The 16,870-nt window shown below is 42.5% G+C and overlaps 1 protein-coding gene across 2 annotated transcripts in view; it reads right to left on the bottom strand.

Annotated features, from left to right (window-relative positions):
• F5 (coagulation factor V) overlaps positions 1-16,870 on the bottom strand; it is a 79,255-nt gene that overhangs the window by 18,825 nt on the left and 43,560 nt on the right. The window contains exons 14-21 of one of the 2 annotated variants that reach the window (XM_066599996.1): positions 14,943-15,707; positions 13,151-13,325; positions 11,520-11,756; positions 9,099-9,318; positions 7,414-7,593; positions 5,803-5,919; positions 2,696-2,767; positions 2,335-2,429 (exon numbers count right to left, since the gene is read on the bottom strand). In XM_066599996.1, the coding sequence (XP_066456093.1) occupies positions 2,335-2,429; positions 2,696-2,767; positions 5,803-5,919; positions 7,414-7,593; positions 9,099-9,318; positions 11,520-11,756; positions 13,151-13,325; positions 14,943-15,707 (1,861 nt within the window). The remainder of the gene's footprint in view (positions 1-2,334; positions 2,430-2,695; positions 2,768-5,802; positions 5,920-7,413; positions 7,594-9,098; positions 9,319-11,519; positions 11,757-13,150; positions 13,326-14,942; positions 15,708-16,870) is intronic. The other variant, XM_066599997.1, reaches the window with a different exon arrangement.

Here is a 16,870-nt window from a genome sequence, read left to right as displayed (position 1 = left end):
AAGGAAGAAGGAGCAGCAGCCAGAGGATTCAGAGTTGCAGCAGTGGACGGCGTAGAACTCTGGGTGGTCGATAGATTGCTGGATGCACTTTCTGCCATCCACAACAGGACCTGCTCACACTGCTCATTTTCTAATAAAGGTCTACCTCGTGGACCCATTAATTGTGAGATTAATCTGGGGACGCCAGAAACGTGCCTCTCTCCTAATTCCGCAGCAGTCGGCTGCGATACACCTGGATCAGGAGCTCGGCCTGTGCCCACACCCTGACTTGGGCCTCCACATCCTCGCCCGCGTCCACGTCCTCTAGGCCTACCCCTACCCCTCAGCATGGTGTATTACCAGTAGTGCAGAAACAGAACGCTGTAATTAAATGTGCCACTTATTGGCCTGTGGTTGGAGGCTGACTTCGCTTACGGAACGCACAGCAGAGCCAGGAAAGAATTTTGCGAAAGCCTGTAGTGAGACGTAGGTGCGTATGACTGAGCTAGTGGAATTCACAGCGCAGAAGCAGTCAAGTGTCCAAAGGCCACTAGTAGGCCTTAAGTATTTTGCTTCTATTTTTTTAAAGGCTGAGCTGAGACAGCAGACAGATACTGTAGGCAGCTTATATATGTATACTGTTTCCCTCTGGACGGGATGACGGCGGTGATGTAACGGGCAACGCAGAGCCAGGAAAGAATTTTGCGCAAGCCTGCTGTAACACTTAGCTGCGTATTAATTAGGACTACTACCCCCAGCAGAGACGCAGTACACTCAAGACGGTGACAGGCAGCCCAAAGATAGTATTTTTCCCAAATTTGTTTGAAAAAGCCCACTGCCTATATAGACAGTATATCTCTTTCACCTTTCCCACTGTCCCTGCCTCACCAGTACTGGCCCTATACTATGTAAAATTACTGCAGACTGTTTCCCTCTGGACGGGATGACGGCAGTGATGTAACGGGCAACGCAGAGCCAGGAAAGAATTTTGCGCAAGCCTGCTGTAACACTTAGCTGCGTATTAATTAGGACTACTACCCCCAGCAGAGACGCAGTACACTAAAGACGGTCACAGGCAGCCCAAAGATAGTATTTTTCCCAAATTTGTTTGAAAAAGCCCACTGCCTATATAGACAGTATATCTCTTTCACCTTTCCCACTGTCCCTGCCTCACCAGTACTGGCCCTATACTATGTAAAATTACTGCAGACTGAGGATGCAATGCTCTGCACGCCCGATATACAAAAAAAAAAAAAGTGCAACACTGCTCACAGCAGCCTTAACAGTACTGCACACGGTCAGATGTGGCCCTAAGAAGGACCGTTGGGGTTCTTCAAGCCTAAAATAACACCTAACGCTCTCCCTATAGCAGCAGCAGCATCACCAGCACTTTCCCTGATCTCTGTCAGAACGCATCTGTGGCGAGCCGCGGGAGGGGACGATTTATATACTCGGGTGACACCTGATCTCCCCAGCCACTCACTGCAGGGGGGTGGTATAGGGCTGGAACGTCGCAGGGGGAAGTTGTAATGCCTTCCATGTCTTTCTATTGGCCAGAAAAGTGCGCTAATTTCTCAGAGATGAAAGTGAAAGTAACTCGAACATCGCGTGGTGCTCGCCTCGAGTAACGAGCATCTCAAACACCCTAATACTCGAACGAGCATCAAGCTTGGACGAGTACGTTCGCTCATCTCTAATAAATGTCTATGCTGAGAATAGCCCTCCAATCAAGGGATGTACAACTTTTTATGGTCCAAGGTCCAAATCATAAAATTGAACCAATTTCAATGGATTCAATAAACATGAAAGGGGTACTACAATGTGAGACATTTATGGTATATCAATATAATATGTCATAAATGCCTAATAGGTGCCAAATTCACTTCCACAACTCCCAACTTTTGGAAGAATAGGGAATCTTTTCTCTTGCATTCGCTCTCATGAAAAGAGAAGACCATGCATGCATGTGACTATCCCAATTGTAGTTTGTCAGATGCTGAAACAGCCGAATGTTTCACTACTGCTTTGTATTTTAATGAACAGAGCCACACGCATACATGTCCACCTTATCTACTCCATTTCTTCTTTTCTGAAGTTTCATCCGTCCTAGGAGGACTTTTACAAGTCTAGAAGGAAGGGAAGGGAGACAGTAGGTGAGCTGCTCATCTGATTTTGTGGTGGCAGTTGGGATTATTGTAGGCTTTTCAGAAGAGGTGGGTTTTCAGGTTGGTTTTGTAGGTTTTGAAGAACTAGCCAATTCAGATCACACTATTTTAAAGGATATTACTGTCACCTACAGCAAGTAGAAGTCTTAAGAATGGTTTAACAATAAATTATTTCAGTAATTAAAGATACCTGAATCCATGGCAGAGAGGATCTATTCATATGTGCGCTCCATGCATTGTATGAGCCTACGTTGTTTATTCTAGCTAATTTGGGCTCCCAAGGATCTATGATAGACAAAACGATAAAATTATCAATACATTTACATTACAGATATTTATCAAAACTACAGAATTTACTTTTTTGCACTGCTCACAAGGTGGATCATGACTTTTTTCCATAGTGAAAGCTGAAGTTATATCTGCTGAAATTTTACCACAAGTGGCAGGCAATTCAGTGCTGCCGTGGAGCCTAATAGACCTTTTACATTCTTGGCCAGCAGGCGTTTGCATGGGCAGATGAGCCTTAACCTGAGTGCAAAATCATATCTCACCTATATAATGTGATGCTGTGATCTGCTCATCAGATATTATTCTGCTTTCCAGGCCAAGTGGAAAATTACACCCTAAAGTGAACAATAATAATGTAACATTTAATTTTAGGCAAAATATGGTATAACTATGTATACATTTTGTATAAATTGATTAGTTGCATTCTAAAATAGATATCAGAATATAACCAGAGAGATAAATATCTAATTCTACGTTACTATTACACTAAGTTGCTATATAAAAATATGAACTCAGAGCAATTCATAAAGATAATAGTGCGAAATTATATAGCAATCAGTCATAACATTCAAACATCTGCCTAAAATTGAGTAGTTTCTTCTCATGCTGCCAAAGCAGTTCTGACCCATGGACTCCACAAGACCTCTTAGTGTATCCTGTGGTATCTGACACCCAGATATTAGCAGATCCTTTAACTCTTTATAATCCACTGTCTGACCTGTGAAGACATTATGATTTAAAGCTGTACAGCTTTGATGTTGGAAGACATCCGTCAGGGTTCTCTTACTGTATATTGCCAGCCTGTCTGCTGTCGGAGCCTATCCAACAAGTCAACTCATGCAGTACTGACTTTAGCCAGCATATAGCGCCGTTGTATAACGGCAGAAAAAGAGTAAGCCCCCTAGGAAAACCAATACAAATTGGACTGGAAAGGGTTAATCCCTTCCCACCTAATGATGTACATGTACATCATAGGAGGGATGCAAATACATGTACGGCATCTAGATAATTACATGCCAACCAAAGTGGAAGCCAGCTGAAAGTGACAGCGTCCTGCTCTATTATCCAGGATCGGAGATCAATGTTGATCATTACATGGAAGCGGTTAGCAGAGGGAGGGAGCTCCCTCTGTGACATCAGCGGCCCTACGCCATCCAATTGTAGAGGGTTGATGAATGGCTATAGCAATTGGAAGCCTAACTGGGGACTCCAAGTCTGCCATTGCTTGCAATGTGAAAGATAAGAGATAATATACAGTATGGCAGTACAGAAGGGTTGCAGGCTCAAGTCTCCTACAGAGACAGAAAAACGTAAAGAAATAAATACAAGTGGTGAAAAAATATCCAAGTTAAAAAACCTTTTTGTGCTGTTTTTTTTGTAAAAAAATCTACAAAAAACCCAACTTTTTTAGTATAGCCTTATCCGTAATGGCCTGAACACTGTATTGCACACACTTTTACCCCGCATGGCAAACACTGATTTAAGTAAAAAAAATACAGGCATAAAGCTGTTTTGTTCATTTCTCCTTACAAAAAAAACGCAATAAAAGTGATAACAAAGTTGTATGTACCCCAAAAATGTAACAATAAAAACTACAGTTCAACATGGAAAAAAACAAGCCCTCCCACAGTAATGTTCATGGAAAAATAGCAAAGTTACGGGTATTTGAATGCAGCGATGGTAAAAATAAATTAATCTCTAGTCAAGCTGTGTGCACTCCAACCGCGCTGGGACACAATGAAGGAATAGGGTACTCTGTGAGTTGGAAACACAGCTCCCCGGACTCCATGTTGCTTCACCTTTAAGCTCCATAACGTAGTTTATTGGGCTCAAAAGTCATGACACGTTCCCTCTTAAGGTGTGTTGTAAGTTGTGAAGTGGGACCTTCAAGGATTGGACTTATGTGTTGAAACATTTTACAGATGCTCAATCAGACTCAGATCTTGAAAATTTGGAGGCCACGTCAACACCTTGATTTCTTTGTTATGTTCCTCAAACCTTTGGGATTACAATTGCCATAAAGGGGTGTATTTGGTCTGCACAATATTTTAGGTCCTTGAGTATGCCCAATGTCATAGAGCCATGTTAGACCAAACTACTGCTAACAAAGGCAGCGCTTACTCTAGCGAATCCGGCTCCTTCATGTATTCCATTTTGTTTTCAGAATCAATCTTTAAATGAAAAAGGGGTTCTCTAGATGAGAAATTTACAATAAAGCCGGTTTTACATAAACGTATTACCGCTGCATTTACTCCTATGAAAATTGGATCAAAATACCCACAATCTGTCTGGGACTCTCGTACGTATGTATGCTCACACAAATGCAGCCATACTACCTATGTGTGAAAGCGGCCGAATGAGGATTTAAAGAGGTTATCCAGGCCACGCGCAGCAGAATGCACCAGCGTTGGAGTGAAAGCGCTGTTCCGACCCCCTGTGTTTTGGCCAAAGGTCGTAATTACAAGCGCAGCTCTCATTGAAATCAATGGGAGCTGCATTTGTAATCGCAGGCTGGGGTCCCATTGATTTCAATGAGAGCTGCGCCTGTAATTACAAACACCAGCCGCTATACATGGGTCAGAGCAGCAGCTTCGGCTTCAACCCTGGTGCATCCCAACGGGAACTGCCTGAATAACCCCTTTAGGCTATAAAGCTGGCCATATATTAGTAAATTGGAGGTTATAACACTTTGGTAATCATATTTAGAGATGAGCGAGTATACTCGCTAAGGCACATTACTCGAGCGAGTAGTGCCTTAGCCGAGTATCTCCCCGCTTGTCTCTAAAGATTCGGGGGCCGGCGGGCGGCGGCGGGGGAGAGCGGGAAGAACGAAGGGGAGATCTCTCTCTCCCTCTCTCCCCCCCCGCTCCCCCCACTCCCCGCCGCAATTCACCTGTCACCCGCGCCGGTCCCCGAATCTTTAGAGATGAGCGGGGAGATACTCGGCTAAGGTACTACTCGCTCGAGTAATGTGCCTTAGCGAGTATACTCGCTCATCTCTAATCATATTCTATTTACTTAGGGATACCAGCAATTTTCCGTTTCAGTAGTTGTTTTTGTATAAAAAGACAACACGCATTTCAGCCATATTGGAATGCAGCCATATTGGTTGTCGCCTTTGAATTAGCGGTTCAGAAACCGATGGGAAAACTGTCACATTGTTACGGACAGAACATCATTGATTGTACTGACAGGTTCCCTCAGTTATTGACACCTAGTTGTTTTCAGTAACTAAAGTCTGGAAATTAAAGCTGGGATCTGATTGGTTGCCCTTGGCAATACCTTGACTGTGTGCATTTTGTTCTGCTGAGTATTTCACAAAAGCACCTCAGTAAACCAGATGACAATTGCTAGGATTTTCTTAATTTACCTTTTTCTACAACATTGAATAGTGTTTGCATTCCTGCTTGCTGATATTCTGCAACTTCGGTATCAAGCATCCAGATACCTACCCTTGCTGGCTTCATTTCAACTGTGGCAAATGTACCTTAGAGAACACAAAATACTTTAATATGTCATATTGAAAATTACAGCTACACATAATGGATTAAAAAATAGAGAAATGATGCAGCAGTGCAGCTACTGAGGGGCAGGGTGCTACTAAAATGACAGGGGTGACAGAACAGGTGTGAGAGGAACCATAGTGTTTGAACACCATTATGTTCTGCACTCCATTCTCTGTAACTTACTTGACACGTATTCATATGAACAGGACAATCAGAAGTTTACAAGGCCTAACGAAGAAAGCTGTAATTGACCTTCATTCACACAAATGTGTGGCCAGACAGCTGACTAAATATGGACTTTGTTGTAGGAATGTATTATGCTTAGCAAATAAGAACTCTTTATCATCTGGTTTATTTTATTTGCTCTTCTATACATACATATATTTAACTATGTAAATCTTAACTAAGCTCAGGAATGCTTATAGATTATCAATTAATGACCTCAGAGAGCTGGTAAACAGTGCGTGAACGAGAGACTCAGAGACTGATGTCACGGCATGTGCTAAGTTTACTAATCACTAATAAAGAGGAGTAACAAGTTATGTATATGCTAATTCAGGTGACCTTTTTAATGTCCTTGTCTTAAAGCACTATAAATTCTTTGGCTGGTTAACAAATAAATGCAATCATTTGCGATTTACACAAATGTAGTGTGTGTGACCTGTGATTTTCAGAGCAGCTCATACTAACCCTGATTTGGGACACAAGAATATACCTGTACCACTCCATTGTGCTAACGCAGGCAATCAGGAAAGTTGGTTCAGTAAAGAAACAGACATCCCCTCTTAGACTGGGTTAAGTGTAAGATTCAGAGATAGAACCTTGTTGTTGGAGTTGGTATAGAAAAGGGCAGGGATAATGAAGCTTCTTATGCTGTGTATATACATGCGCAAAAACACGAAGAATCGCCGAAATATGCAGGCATTATGCGATTTTCTAGTCATGTAAATAGGTTGCGTATTATGCCACCAAAAAACTAACATCCATGTGAACGAGCCCATAGTGTACCAATGCATAGTAATTCATAGTGTGCATCAGGTAGTCAGTGACACAAGCAGTATCTTTGCTTGTCCAGGCCCAGAATGTTGCATTAACTTTGTAAGTTTTGCAGTGAGGACCTATTATTTGCATGTACCCCATGATATTGGTTAAGTAAAGACAGATGATAGAAATAGATACATACATAGTAACATAGTATGTTAGGTTGAATGAAGACAATGTCCATCTGGTTCCGCGTGTCTCAACCTCCTAGAGGAAGGCAAAAAACCCCAAGAGGCAGAAGCCAATTAGCCCCATCGGGGAAAAAATTCCTTCCCGACTCCATAATGGCAATCAGAATAATCCCTGGATCAACCTGTGATAGTTCCTACCTGTCTGTAAGACCCGGAAATACAAACCCACTGATCACTTAATGTCTATATCCTGTAATATAAATGTACATAATGATTCTACAGATACTATATGACTCGACTTACCAGGCATTAGGGGGTAAGTTGGATGCTGAAATTCAGCCTTTATTTGTTCTGTCATCGTTTGACCATGGAAGTTAACTACATGAATATCTTTTGGTCCTCCCATGTTCAGCAGGTGCAATCTCACTAGTTCATTTTGATACATATTGATACCTTGAAGGTTGTATGTAATTCCATTGATGGCTGGAATTGAATAGAAATTCGATATTATTTGTTTAAGCAATATTATACCAAAGCAGATGTAATTTCAAAAAGTCTGAGTGAAAACCTTTTGCGTTAATCATCTATTCATAAGAGGAGAAGCATAGGCTTCCTTGTGGCATAGATGCTACAGAAAATCTGTAGCAATTCAGTGTTGTGGGAACATACTCTAACGTTGGTTTTACACAGGCAATAAAATTGTGCGATTTTCTCATGATGCAAGAGTGAGTGAAAACGCAGAATTATGAAACCAATGTTTGGCTTCATTCTCATTTGTGATGTTTTCATTCACGTGATGTTGCGTGGAAAAATAATCGCAGCATGTTCTATATTTTTCTATATTGGAGATGGGAGAACTCTGTGATCCTCTGCCACGGCTGTGACAGCCGCGGTGGGGAAATCCCTTCAGCAGCAGCTGAGGGAATCCCTTGAGCTGCGGCTGAGGGAATCCCTTCATTCCTGTGGGGATGTAGGGATTCCTCTAGTGATGGGAAGCTTTTTCACATGAAAACGCCTCGCATCCACGGGCTCTCACATGGTGGAAAGTGTGATATTGGGGCGTGACTCACAGCCCGATATCGCCCTCACCCGTGTGAAACTAGCCTAAATGTTAAGTCAGTGGAGGTCCAACTGATGGAAGTATTTGGATTGTTTCCTTATCTCCCATACAGTTGTATGAAGTGAATTCAACTCCATAGGCTCCTCTCCATTGTGGACGTACTAGCGGGTGGGGGCAGGGACTGGACCCCACAATTGAGTGATTGTTGGAAGTGCAGTAGTCAGAACCCCCACCAGTCTAACACTCATCACATATCCCATTTACCATTATGATGCCTGGAATCATGGCCAGCTTAACTATCTGCAACCTGTGCAGTCGCACAAGACACCGGGCACCAGATAGCTGAAGGCCAAAAGCCATCACCCCCATTAGGTAAACATGGCCAGATGTTTTTCCTTAGTGTGGCAGCATCCTGTGGAGCTACATCACTCATCAATGGCTTAATTTTGATACTGTATTAATATACTGAGCTTGGTTCTGCTGTTGAGCTTATGTACTGAGCTTGGTTCTGGTATAGTATTTATTCACTGAGCTGTTCTGGTATGTGTATACTACTATCTTGCGGTTTTCTGCACAAGTAGAATATAGGCAGACAGCCCATCAGTGCAATATATGTTGTTATTTTTTTCTTATGATGGGGGGAACAAAAAACTCCACATTGGTGCCATCTAACCTAAGGCCGGCGCTGTCTGGAATACAAATTTAGTCACAATAGCAGAAAGGCATGATTTAATAAAGCACTTTCTAGTCTGAATCCATAACCTGCAATCTATATTTATGCATGGCCTTTTTTTAGTATACTCTTTCTGTTGTGACTTTTAGAGATAAGTATGCTGGTTTCCATAGTGTGAGCAGTATGGTTCCATTACAATATACATTGTATTCACTTTTTTACGTATGCATTTTTCCATGCCCTCATTCATCTCACCATGAAAGGTGTGGCAATTCATTCCATTTGATGATTTTTCAGTTATGTCTGCACATGTTTTCTTTGAGTTCTTATTAAAGTACCAGCTTTTTTCTTCTTCAAAGCTCATAAATAGCAATATGAATTCCCGAGCATCCAGTGGGCGGTTGGTTTGCTTGTCAAGCGTTCCTGGTTTGCAGATAATCAGGGGTCCAATAAGGCCAGAATGAATGTCTTTTTCCTATTGAAGTAACAGCAGATAGATAAATATTCTATTTCTGTCTGTGGCTCCATGAAAAATGCTTATGGCCATGAATACCCACATGGATAGTTGTGAGTATTCATGGATGTGGGCATTTTTCATCCGGCCTGTAGGTCATCGGCCAGGCAGGTCATTAAGGCCAGTATTTATTTTTTTGCTCTAGACTCAGACTTTCACAGACAAAATGACCTGGTGTATCAATAGGCAATCATGCCACACTGGCCTATCAAAAAATGGAAACAAGAGTCCAGGGTTGCAGAGAGGCATTGGAAGAAAACCCATTCCCAAGAAGACTTTACAGTGTTCAAACAGGTCGTCCTCAACTTCATAACTGCACTAGCCTCTATCAAACAGCACTACTTCAACACTCTCATATGCTCCTTCTCACACAACACCAAGCAACTATTTAACACATTCAACTCCCTTTTCTGTTTCTCGATGCCACCCACCACAAGTCTCATCTCCACTGAGGACTTTACCACACACTTCAAAGACAAGATTGACAACAATAGAGAAAGCTTAAAACTACAGCTACAGTTCCACACGTCCGCTGTCTCAGTGTTACATATATGCTCTTACCACGTCCAGCTCAAAAACATCTCTCAGATATGATCTTTCCTAAACTTTGAGTCAATAAAAATGCGAGTACATGCCCTCATCATCTCCCACTTAAACTATTGCAACATTCTTCTCTATGGCCTCCCTTCCAAAGCCATTGCACCGTTTTAATCAGTCCTCAACTCTGCTGCCCAGATTTTCCACCTCTTCCCCCATTACTCCCTTGCTTTTGCTCTCTACCAATCCCTTCAATGGCTGCCCATTACCCAGAGAATTTAGTTCAAGTTATTATTAGAGATGAGCGAGCGTACTCGGATAAGCACTACTCGCTCGAGTAATTGGCTTTATCCGAGTATCGCTGTGCTCGGGGCTAAAGATTCGGGTGCCGCTGTGGCTGACAGGTGAGTCACAGCGGGGAGCAGGGGAGAGCGGGCGGGAGAGAGGGAGAGAAAGATCTTACCTCAGTTCCTCCCCGCTCTCCCCTGCAGCTCCCCGCTCCGTGCCGGCACCCGAATCTTCAGGGACGAGCACAGCGATACTCGGATAAAGCCAATTACTCGAGCGAGTAGTGCTTTTCCGAGTACGCTCGCTCATCTCTAGTTATTATCAATGACATACAAGACTGCCCACAACATGTTCCCTCCATACATGACCTAATTTCCTTATATCTCCCCACACGTAACCTCCAGTCCTCGCAAGACCTCCTCTTCTACTCTCCCGCAATCTGCTCTTGAAATAATTGTCTCTTGGATTTCTCCCATGCATTACACATACTCTGAAACCTGCTACATCAACTAATCAGACCCACAACCACCAGGGAATGCTTCAAAAGGAACCTGAAAAGCCACCACTTCAGACATGCCTACAACCTACCCCCTGGTGCCCCCACAAGATGAGAACTTTCTACCCTTCTTCCCCATTACACTGTAAGCCCTTAAGGGCAGTGCTCTCTCCGTCTGTATCAATTTGATTGCCTATTTTACTGTTCCAGCTGTATGTATGTATATAATATATAATATATGTAGTAGTATCTGCAGTAGAGTTGAGCGAACGTACTCTGCCGAGCTTGATGCTCGTTTGAGTATTAGCATACTCGATGGTGCTCGCTACTCGAGTGAGCATCACGCCGTGTTCGACCCCGCCCCAGTTTTGGCCCCTCCCCACCGCTGCGCACATCAACGATAGTTTGTGGGTTTGTGGCTGGCTTGGGGGGGGGGGTAAGGGGAGAGGAGAAGAAGAGAGAGAGAGAGAGAGAGAAAAATAAAAAAAGCTCTGCAACCGGTGGGTCACATACAAAAATGCTCGAGTCTCCCATTAAAGTCAATGGGGTTTCTTACTCGAATAGAGCTCTCGAATTTTATAAAAAGCTCGACTCGAATAACGAGGACCCGAGCATTTTGGTGCTCGCGCATCTCTAATCTGCAGCTTATATTTGGTGCAATGTAGTTTAACTCATATACACTTGGACTGCGCCTAGTGGCGCTTTAAAAATAAATAATGACTAATATCTTGTGCATTATCACTCTACTAAAGTTGGTAATGGTGGAGTGAAGCACCACTATATAGTCTCCTGCATGAGAGCTCTAGTTATAGGTTGGTTGTTCATCATATATATTGCTTACCGTGTTAACACCTGAGTGATAGGCCCATGTTTTGCATGCAGAACCGTCTTGCTCAGGTCCTGACTGCTGTGTTGCATACCACACATACACATTGGATCCGTGAGGCTGAATAACTTCATCTTGTTTTAGCCAGTCTTGAGTTTCATCATCGTACCTGTATCCCTCTGATGACTTTTCATAAGACACTCCATGCGCATGAATAGAGTACGGCTGTGATGCTAAATTTTTAAAAGTCACCTACAGACACAACACATGCAGAACAGGTAACTGTGTGAAGCATAACAGCAGGAATAAGTCTAATATTACACAGATTTTAAGAAGAGCAAAATAGATTGTGAAAATAGAGTTAAATTGCTCATACATGTGAAACTTCAATTGGCTGCAATGTGGCCTGTCAGCCATCCACAGAACCATTCGTACAAATGATCCCTCCAGCAACATGCCAGACTCAACTGACCGAATGGGCAAAGTATTAAAAAAGTGTTAGAAAACATAGTGGGCTTGTGCAAAGTGGCAAATGATTGACTGAACTCACATCTATTTTCAACTGACGACAGCCAAAAATTTTCCCTCTTGATTAGCCATGATCGTTCACACTTTTGTTTTTTTTTCAAACTACAACATAGTTGACCAAAATGGTTGATCAAAGTCTTATGCGAATGGACAGCTCTAGAGCCCTGAACTATTCATGATGGCAATTACTAAAGGTACCACTACAAAATAACAGACACAAAATATGATAAGTATCATGAACAGCTACCTATATTAAATAGCGTAAGACCAAGAGTACTTTGGGTTGTGTTTGACTTCAGGAACACCTAGTGTTCAAAAACAGACTATACACTGAGAAGCAGAAATATGTAAAGATCTATTAAAATAGGACTTCATGGCATCATATACACAAGTTTTTTTCCCAAAGGAAAACAGTGTAGTTGCAATATTACCACAGTTTTACTGTGACATGTAGGTGGCACTATGTAGCCGTGGAGCTCTAGGTTCAAAGAACAACATAGTGCAATCAATCCCATTTTAGTGTGGGAGCCTTTGCTGTGATCACGTAGGTCAGCTCCTAAGACGCCATGCCAAAAGCTGATTTTGTCATAAGAATTATAGATAGCCAGACACACTGTACTACCGGGGGTGGACAAAAATATGGATACATTGTACAAAATGCATGCCTTAAGTTACATGGGATTATAAGTCATATTTCAATAAGACATATAGAGACCAATTTTAAGTGGAAGTAATATGACACAGATGCTGCAGGGACAGAAGTGAACGTTTGCCGTTCCATTGGTCAGGGGTTTGAGCCACTCAGTTGCTGTTACCAGCTGGCTCCCAAAACCACCAAGAGCAGGCCAAGAGGTGAAGTAAACACAAATTTGGCTGGAAAGCTCACAGTCAAGCAGGGGTCAAAAGGGCAAGTCAGTTCCAACTATCAAAAATCCAATGCATTTCGTATGTTGTTTCGATATTCTTGTCCACCCTTTGTATATAGCAGCTATTTTTATGCTCTTTTGCACACTGGCGTTTTGCCTTTCTGTTTCCCTTAGACAGCAATAGCACTCCAACTGGTCGAATGTTATAGCCCATCCATACTAAAGAACAATGCAGTGGAATCGGCCTCCTACCTGGATAACATCCTCAACTTCAGCTCTAATTACAGGGCCCAGTATACCAAGATGTTCTTCATATTCACCCTCTACATCAGGTTTTGTAAAAGTGTTGTCGAGGTACTGTCGAAATACAACTTTTTTATACATGGTCTGTCTTGTTTCACCAATAGGTTTCTGATTTACTTGGTTCCTGTAGTTAAAACAAAATAATATGATTCTCTGCACAATGATTTTCGAGGGATGCAATCTGTGAAACTTTACTCAGGGCTCTACAACACACTTTCTCAATTCCAGTCCTCAAGTATCTTCAACAGGATATGATTTGATGGTATTCCTTAGAGAGAACGTTTGTGCCAAATCTCAGTGAAATCTTGAGACCACGACCTTTTAGGGAACTTTAGGACTGGAGTTGAAGGGAATATGTTACCACCATCTCACCCCTAAAACGAACTTTACTAGCCTACAGGGGAGAAGAAATTGGTTATATTTAACCCTTTCCAATACACTGTCTGACATCTAAAGACATTCTGATTGAAGGCTGTACAGCTCCAATCTCGGAAGATGTCCAGCAGGGTATTCTTACTGTAGATTACTGGCCGCTCTGTGGTCGGGGGGCCTCTCCAGCATGTCCCATACCACAGTACTGGCTCTAGCCAGCAGCTGGCGCCATTGTATAATGGCAGAAAGAGAAAGCCCCCTAGGAAACCCTGAATCCAAAATTGGATTGCAAAGGGTTAATATCCTCTCTCTTTCCAATGAACCCATTTACCTCTGCAAGTAGGTTGCAAAGTTGTCCTGTGCTACATGTAAATTAGCAGAGAAGAGTCATCTGGCCAAGAAGAGTCATGCTGATTCATGAGCTGCTGAGCTATCCATGCCCCCTTTCTCTTATGGACACGTTTTTCTGTGTAAATGTGGGTGCAACAAGCGCTCTGTTAAGAGAAAGGAGGAGTTTCTAGCTTGGCAGCTCAAGAATCAGCATGACTCTACTTGTCCAGATGACTCTTTTTTTGCTAATCTGTATATGGTGTAGGATAACTGTGGAACCTAACTGTGAAGGTACATGGGCTCAATAGGAAAAGAGAGGGCATTAGTTTTTGATTTTTCATCCCCCGTTGGCAGTGAAGTCAGTTTTAGGGATAAGATGCTGGTGACAGGTCACCCTTTAAGAAGCACTGCTCTGAGACACTAAAGGCCGCCTGCACACGCGCAGATTTGCTTTGTGGAATCCGGAGCTGGCGTCCGCCTACGTATTCCTCAGCAAATACTGCCCATAGCATACTATGCAAAACACGATTTCCTGCCTACGAGCAGAAATTCATTGCAATGTTCCACTCGCGGAGGAGAAATCGCAGCATGCTTCAATTCTGTGCGGATTCTGCACCAACGGCCTCCATTGAAGCCATTGAAAGCTGCCCAACCCACAGATCTTTTGCAATTGTCATTGCAGAAATATTTTGGGATCCAGCGATGTCACGGCAATATCTGTACGGCGCATGTGCGCTGGCCGGCACATCCGCAGCACAGATTAAAAGACTGCGGACAGGTACGCAGGACTCACCAGCCGGGCACAGGGTCAGATTCCTCTGTGGGATCCCACATGCGGAATCCGACCCATCCGTGTGTCTGTGGCCTAAGTAGTGAACATTACATATCAGAGTGTCTGGTAAATGCAGAGGACCAATAGCCATGATAAACTTGAAATGCACATGTTCTAGCAAAGACGTAATATGATACCATTAGCAATAGCTACATTACAGTAAGTAATTACTGTATAATTGAGAAAGAACACAACATAACTATGTACCTCCTTGAGCCTCCAGTGTAGTCCCACTGCACCTCCTCAGCCGCAATATAGTACATCCTTTTAGTTCCTTTCGAGGTTCGCATAAAATTTGCAGCAATTCTGTCAGGATTAGTATAGCGGTTTACATCATCTTCTGTCTCTATTTTATATGGCTCTTCAAATAATAGATATTGCGGTTTGGCTTTGTCTTCATCCATGAAGAAGGCGGCATCATGGTCGTACTCTTCATAATCACCTTGCATTCCTTTGGATATTCCAATAACAATTTCAGGTTTGAGTGCAGGATTATATCCTCTGGGTTTTAAACTTGTTGGATTATGTCCTCTTGGACTAAACCCTCTTGGAGTAAATGTCCCATTCCCAACCTCTCCATGTAAAGAATTATTTGGCGCCGTGTGTTCATCATATAAGGTCTCGTTTTCCCTGAGGCCATGTATATTGTTGTTCACAGCAGTTCTTTTCTCTTTCATATTCCTCACTTTCTTTTTACTTCTGCGATACATAACAGACGATGTCTGATTAGTACTTTGGTGAATTTCAAAAGTCTCCATCCTTCTTAAATGCACCTTTTTGTGTTCTTTAGCATCAGTATTATTGGGATTTTCTACTGTCATGTGACTATTATTTGTAAGCGATTCATTTAGAAACTCCTCAAAGTTGTTTTCTACAGTTTCATTAGATAATTTTTCCTTCACTTTATTGGCTCCTTCATCATTTTGTTCCCGTAAAAAAATATTTGTGATGATATCTTTAAATGCATTAGCACTGCAGAAGAAAAAGTATTACAAATTAACCTACAATGGGGTCTCAGAAAACATTTAAAGCCGGAAGACCACAGTTGTCTACTAATTTTACTACCCTTCTTAGAGGAGCTTACCGGGACATAAAAAAAAAATTATAAAGGATTAAAATGAAGAAAAATGTACCATTCATTGTACATGTAACCGTTCAGCCAGTCTCAGGCTTTAGTGGTGGTTCTTCTATGGCCACTGAAGCCTGTGAATGGCTGAGCAGTCATGTGCACAATGAACGGCACGTGATTGCCCGCTGCCTTTTCCGAGTTCTGTACAGTAGGCACTGGGGCTTTAACACTAGACAGGAAATCGCCAGGATAGGCAAGTATTCAATTTTTCTTTATTTTTACCCTTTATAATTTGTTTTTAGTGTCCAAGGAAACCCCTTTAATGGTCACTAATCTCAGTTAAAGACCTACTAAAGACTCTGCTAAAATAAACTGAGCTATTTTGTAATTTTAAAGTCTCTGTTCTCTTGTATGATTTAGTAAAATGTCCGTATCTGTATGATTCTTTATCATTCTTTTCATGAACTTCCACTTTTAAGGATTAATATTATGAACATCAACATTGTGCAAAAAAACAGGAATCTGATTAAGTGATTACAAAGCTTTACAAAGGAAATGATGGAATTTTTACAACTGAGTCCATAAAAAAGGTTTTCCAGGCATTTAAACCCCTTATAGTATTGAGGTCCAAACCTCAGGCTAGGTCATCAATAGTTGATTGGCAGCGGTCCCCCACTTGAGACCCTTGGCAATCAGCTGATCTCAGCCTCTACACTCACGCGAGGTCGGATGTCCGCATTGGGGTCGGAGCCAATGGTATAGCTCCCATTGATTTCAATGGGGGAGGAACTCTAACTACAAGCAGCATGATATACTGATAGAGATGAGCAAGCACTGCTTACTGGTTCGGGGGGAGGGGGGGACTCGGGGGTGAGCGTAAGAAAGACCCCCCTCTCTCTACCCCCCGCTCACCCCCGCCACCCCCCGAGCCTGCTCGGACCAGTAAGCAGTTACTCGAGAAGAGCGATGCTCGCTTGAGTAACTGCTTTATCCGAGTGTGCTCACTCATCTCTATACACTGACTGATTCAAAGATTACAAAGAATTATGTGGGATATACAAACACG

Source organism: Eleutherodactylus coqui, chromosome 4 (assembly GCF_035609145.1).
Source record: "Eleutherodactylus coqui strain aEleCoq1 chromosome 4, aEleCoq1.hap1, whole genome shotgun sequence".
NCBI lineage: Eukaryota > Metazoa > Chordata > Amphibia > Anura > Eleutherodactylidae > Eleutherodactylus > Eleutherodactylus coqui.
The sequence above is the reverse complement of the archived record's forward strand: the minus strand, read 5'-3'. Positions and strand labels throughout refer to the sequence as shown.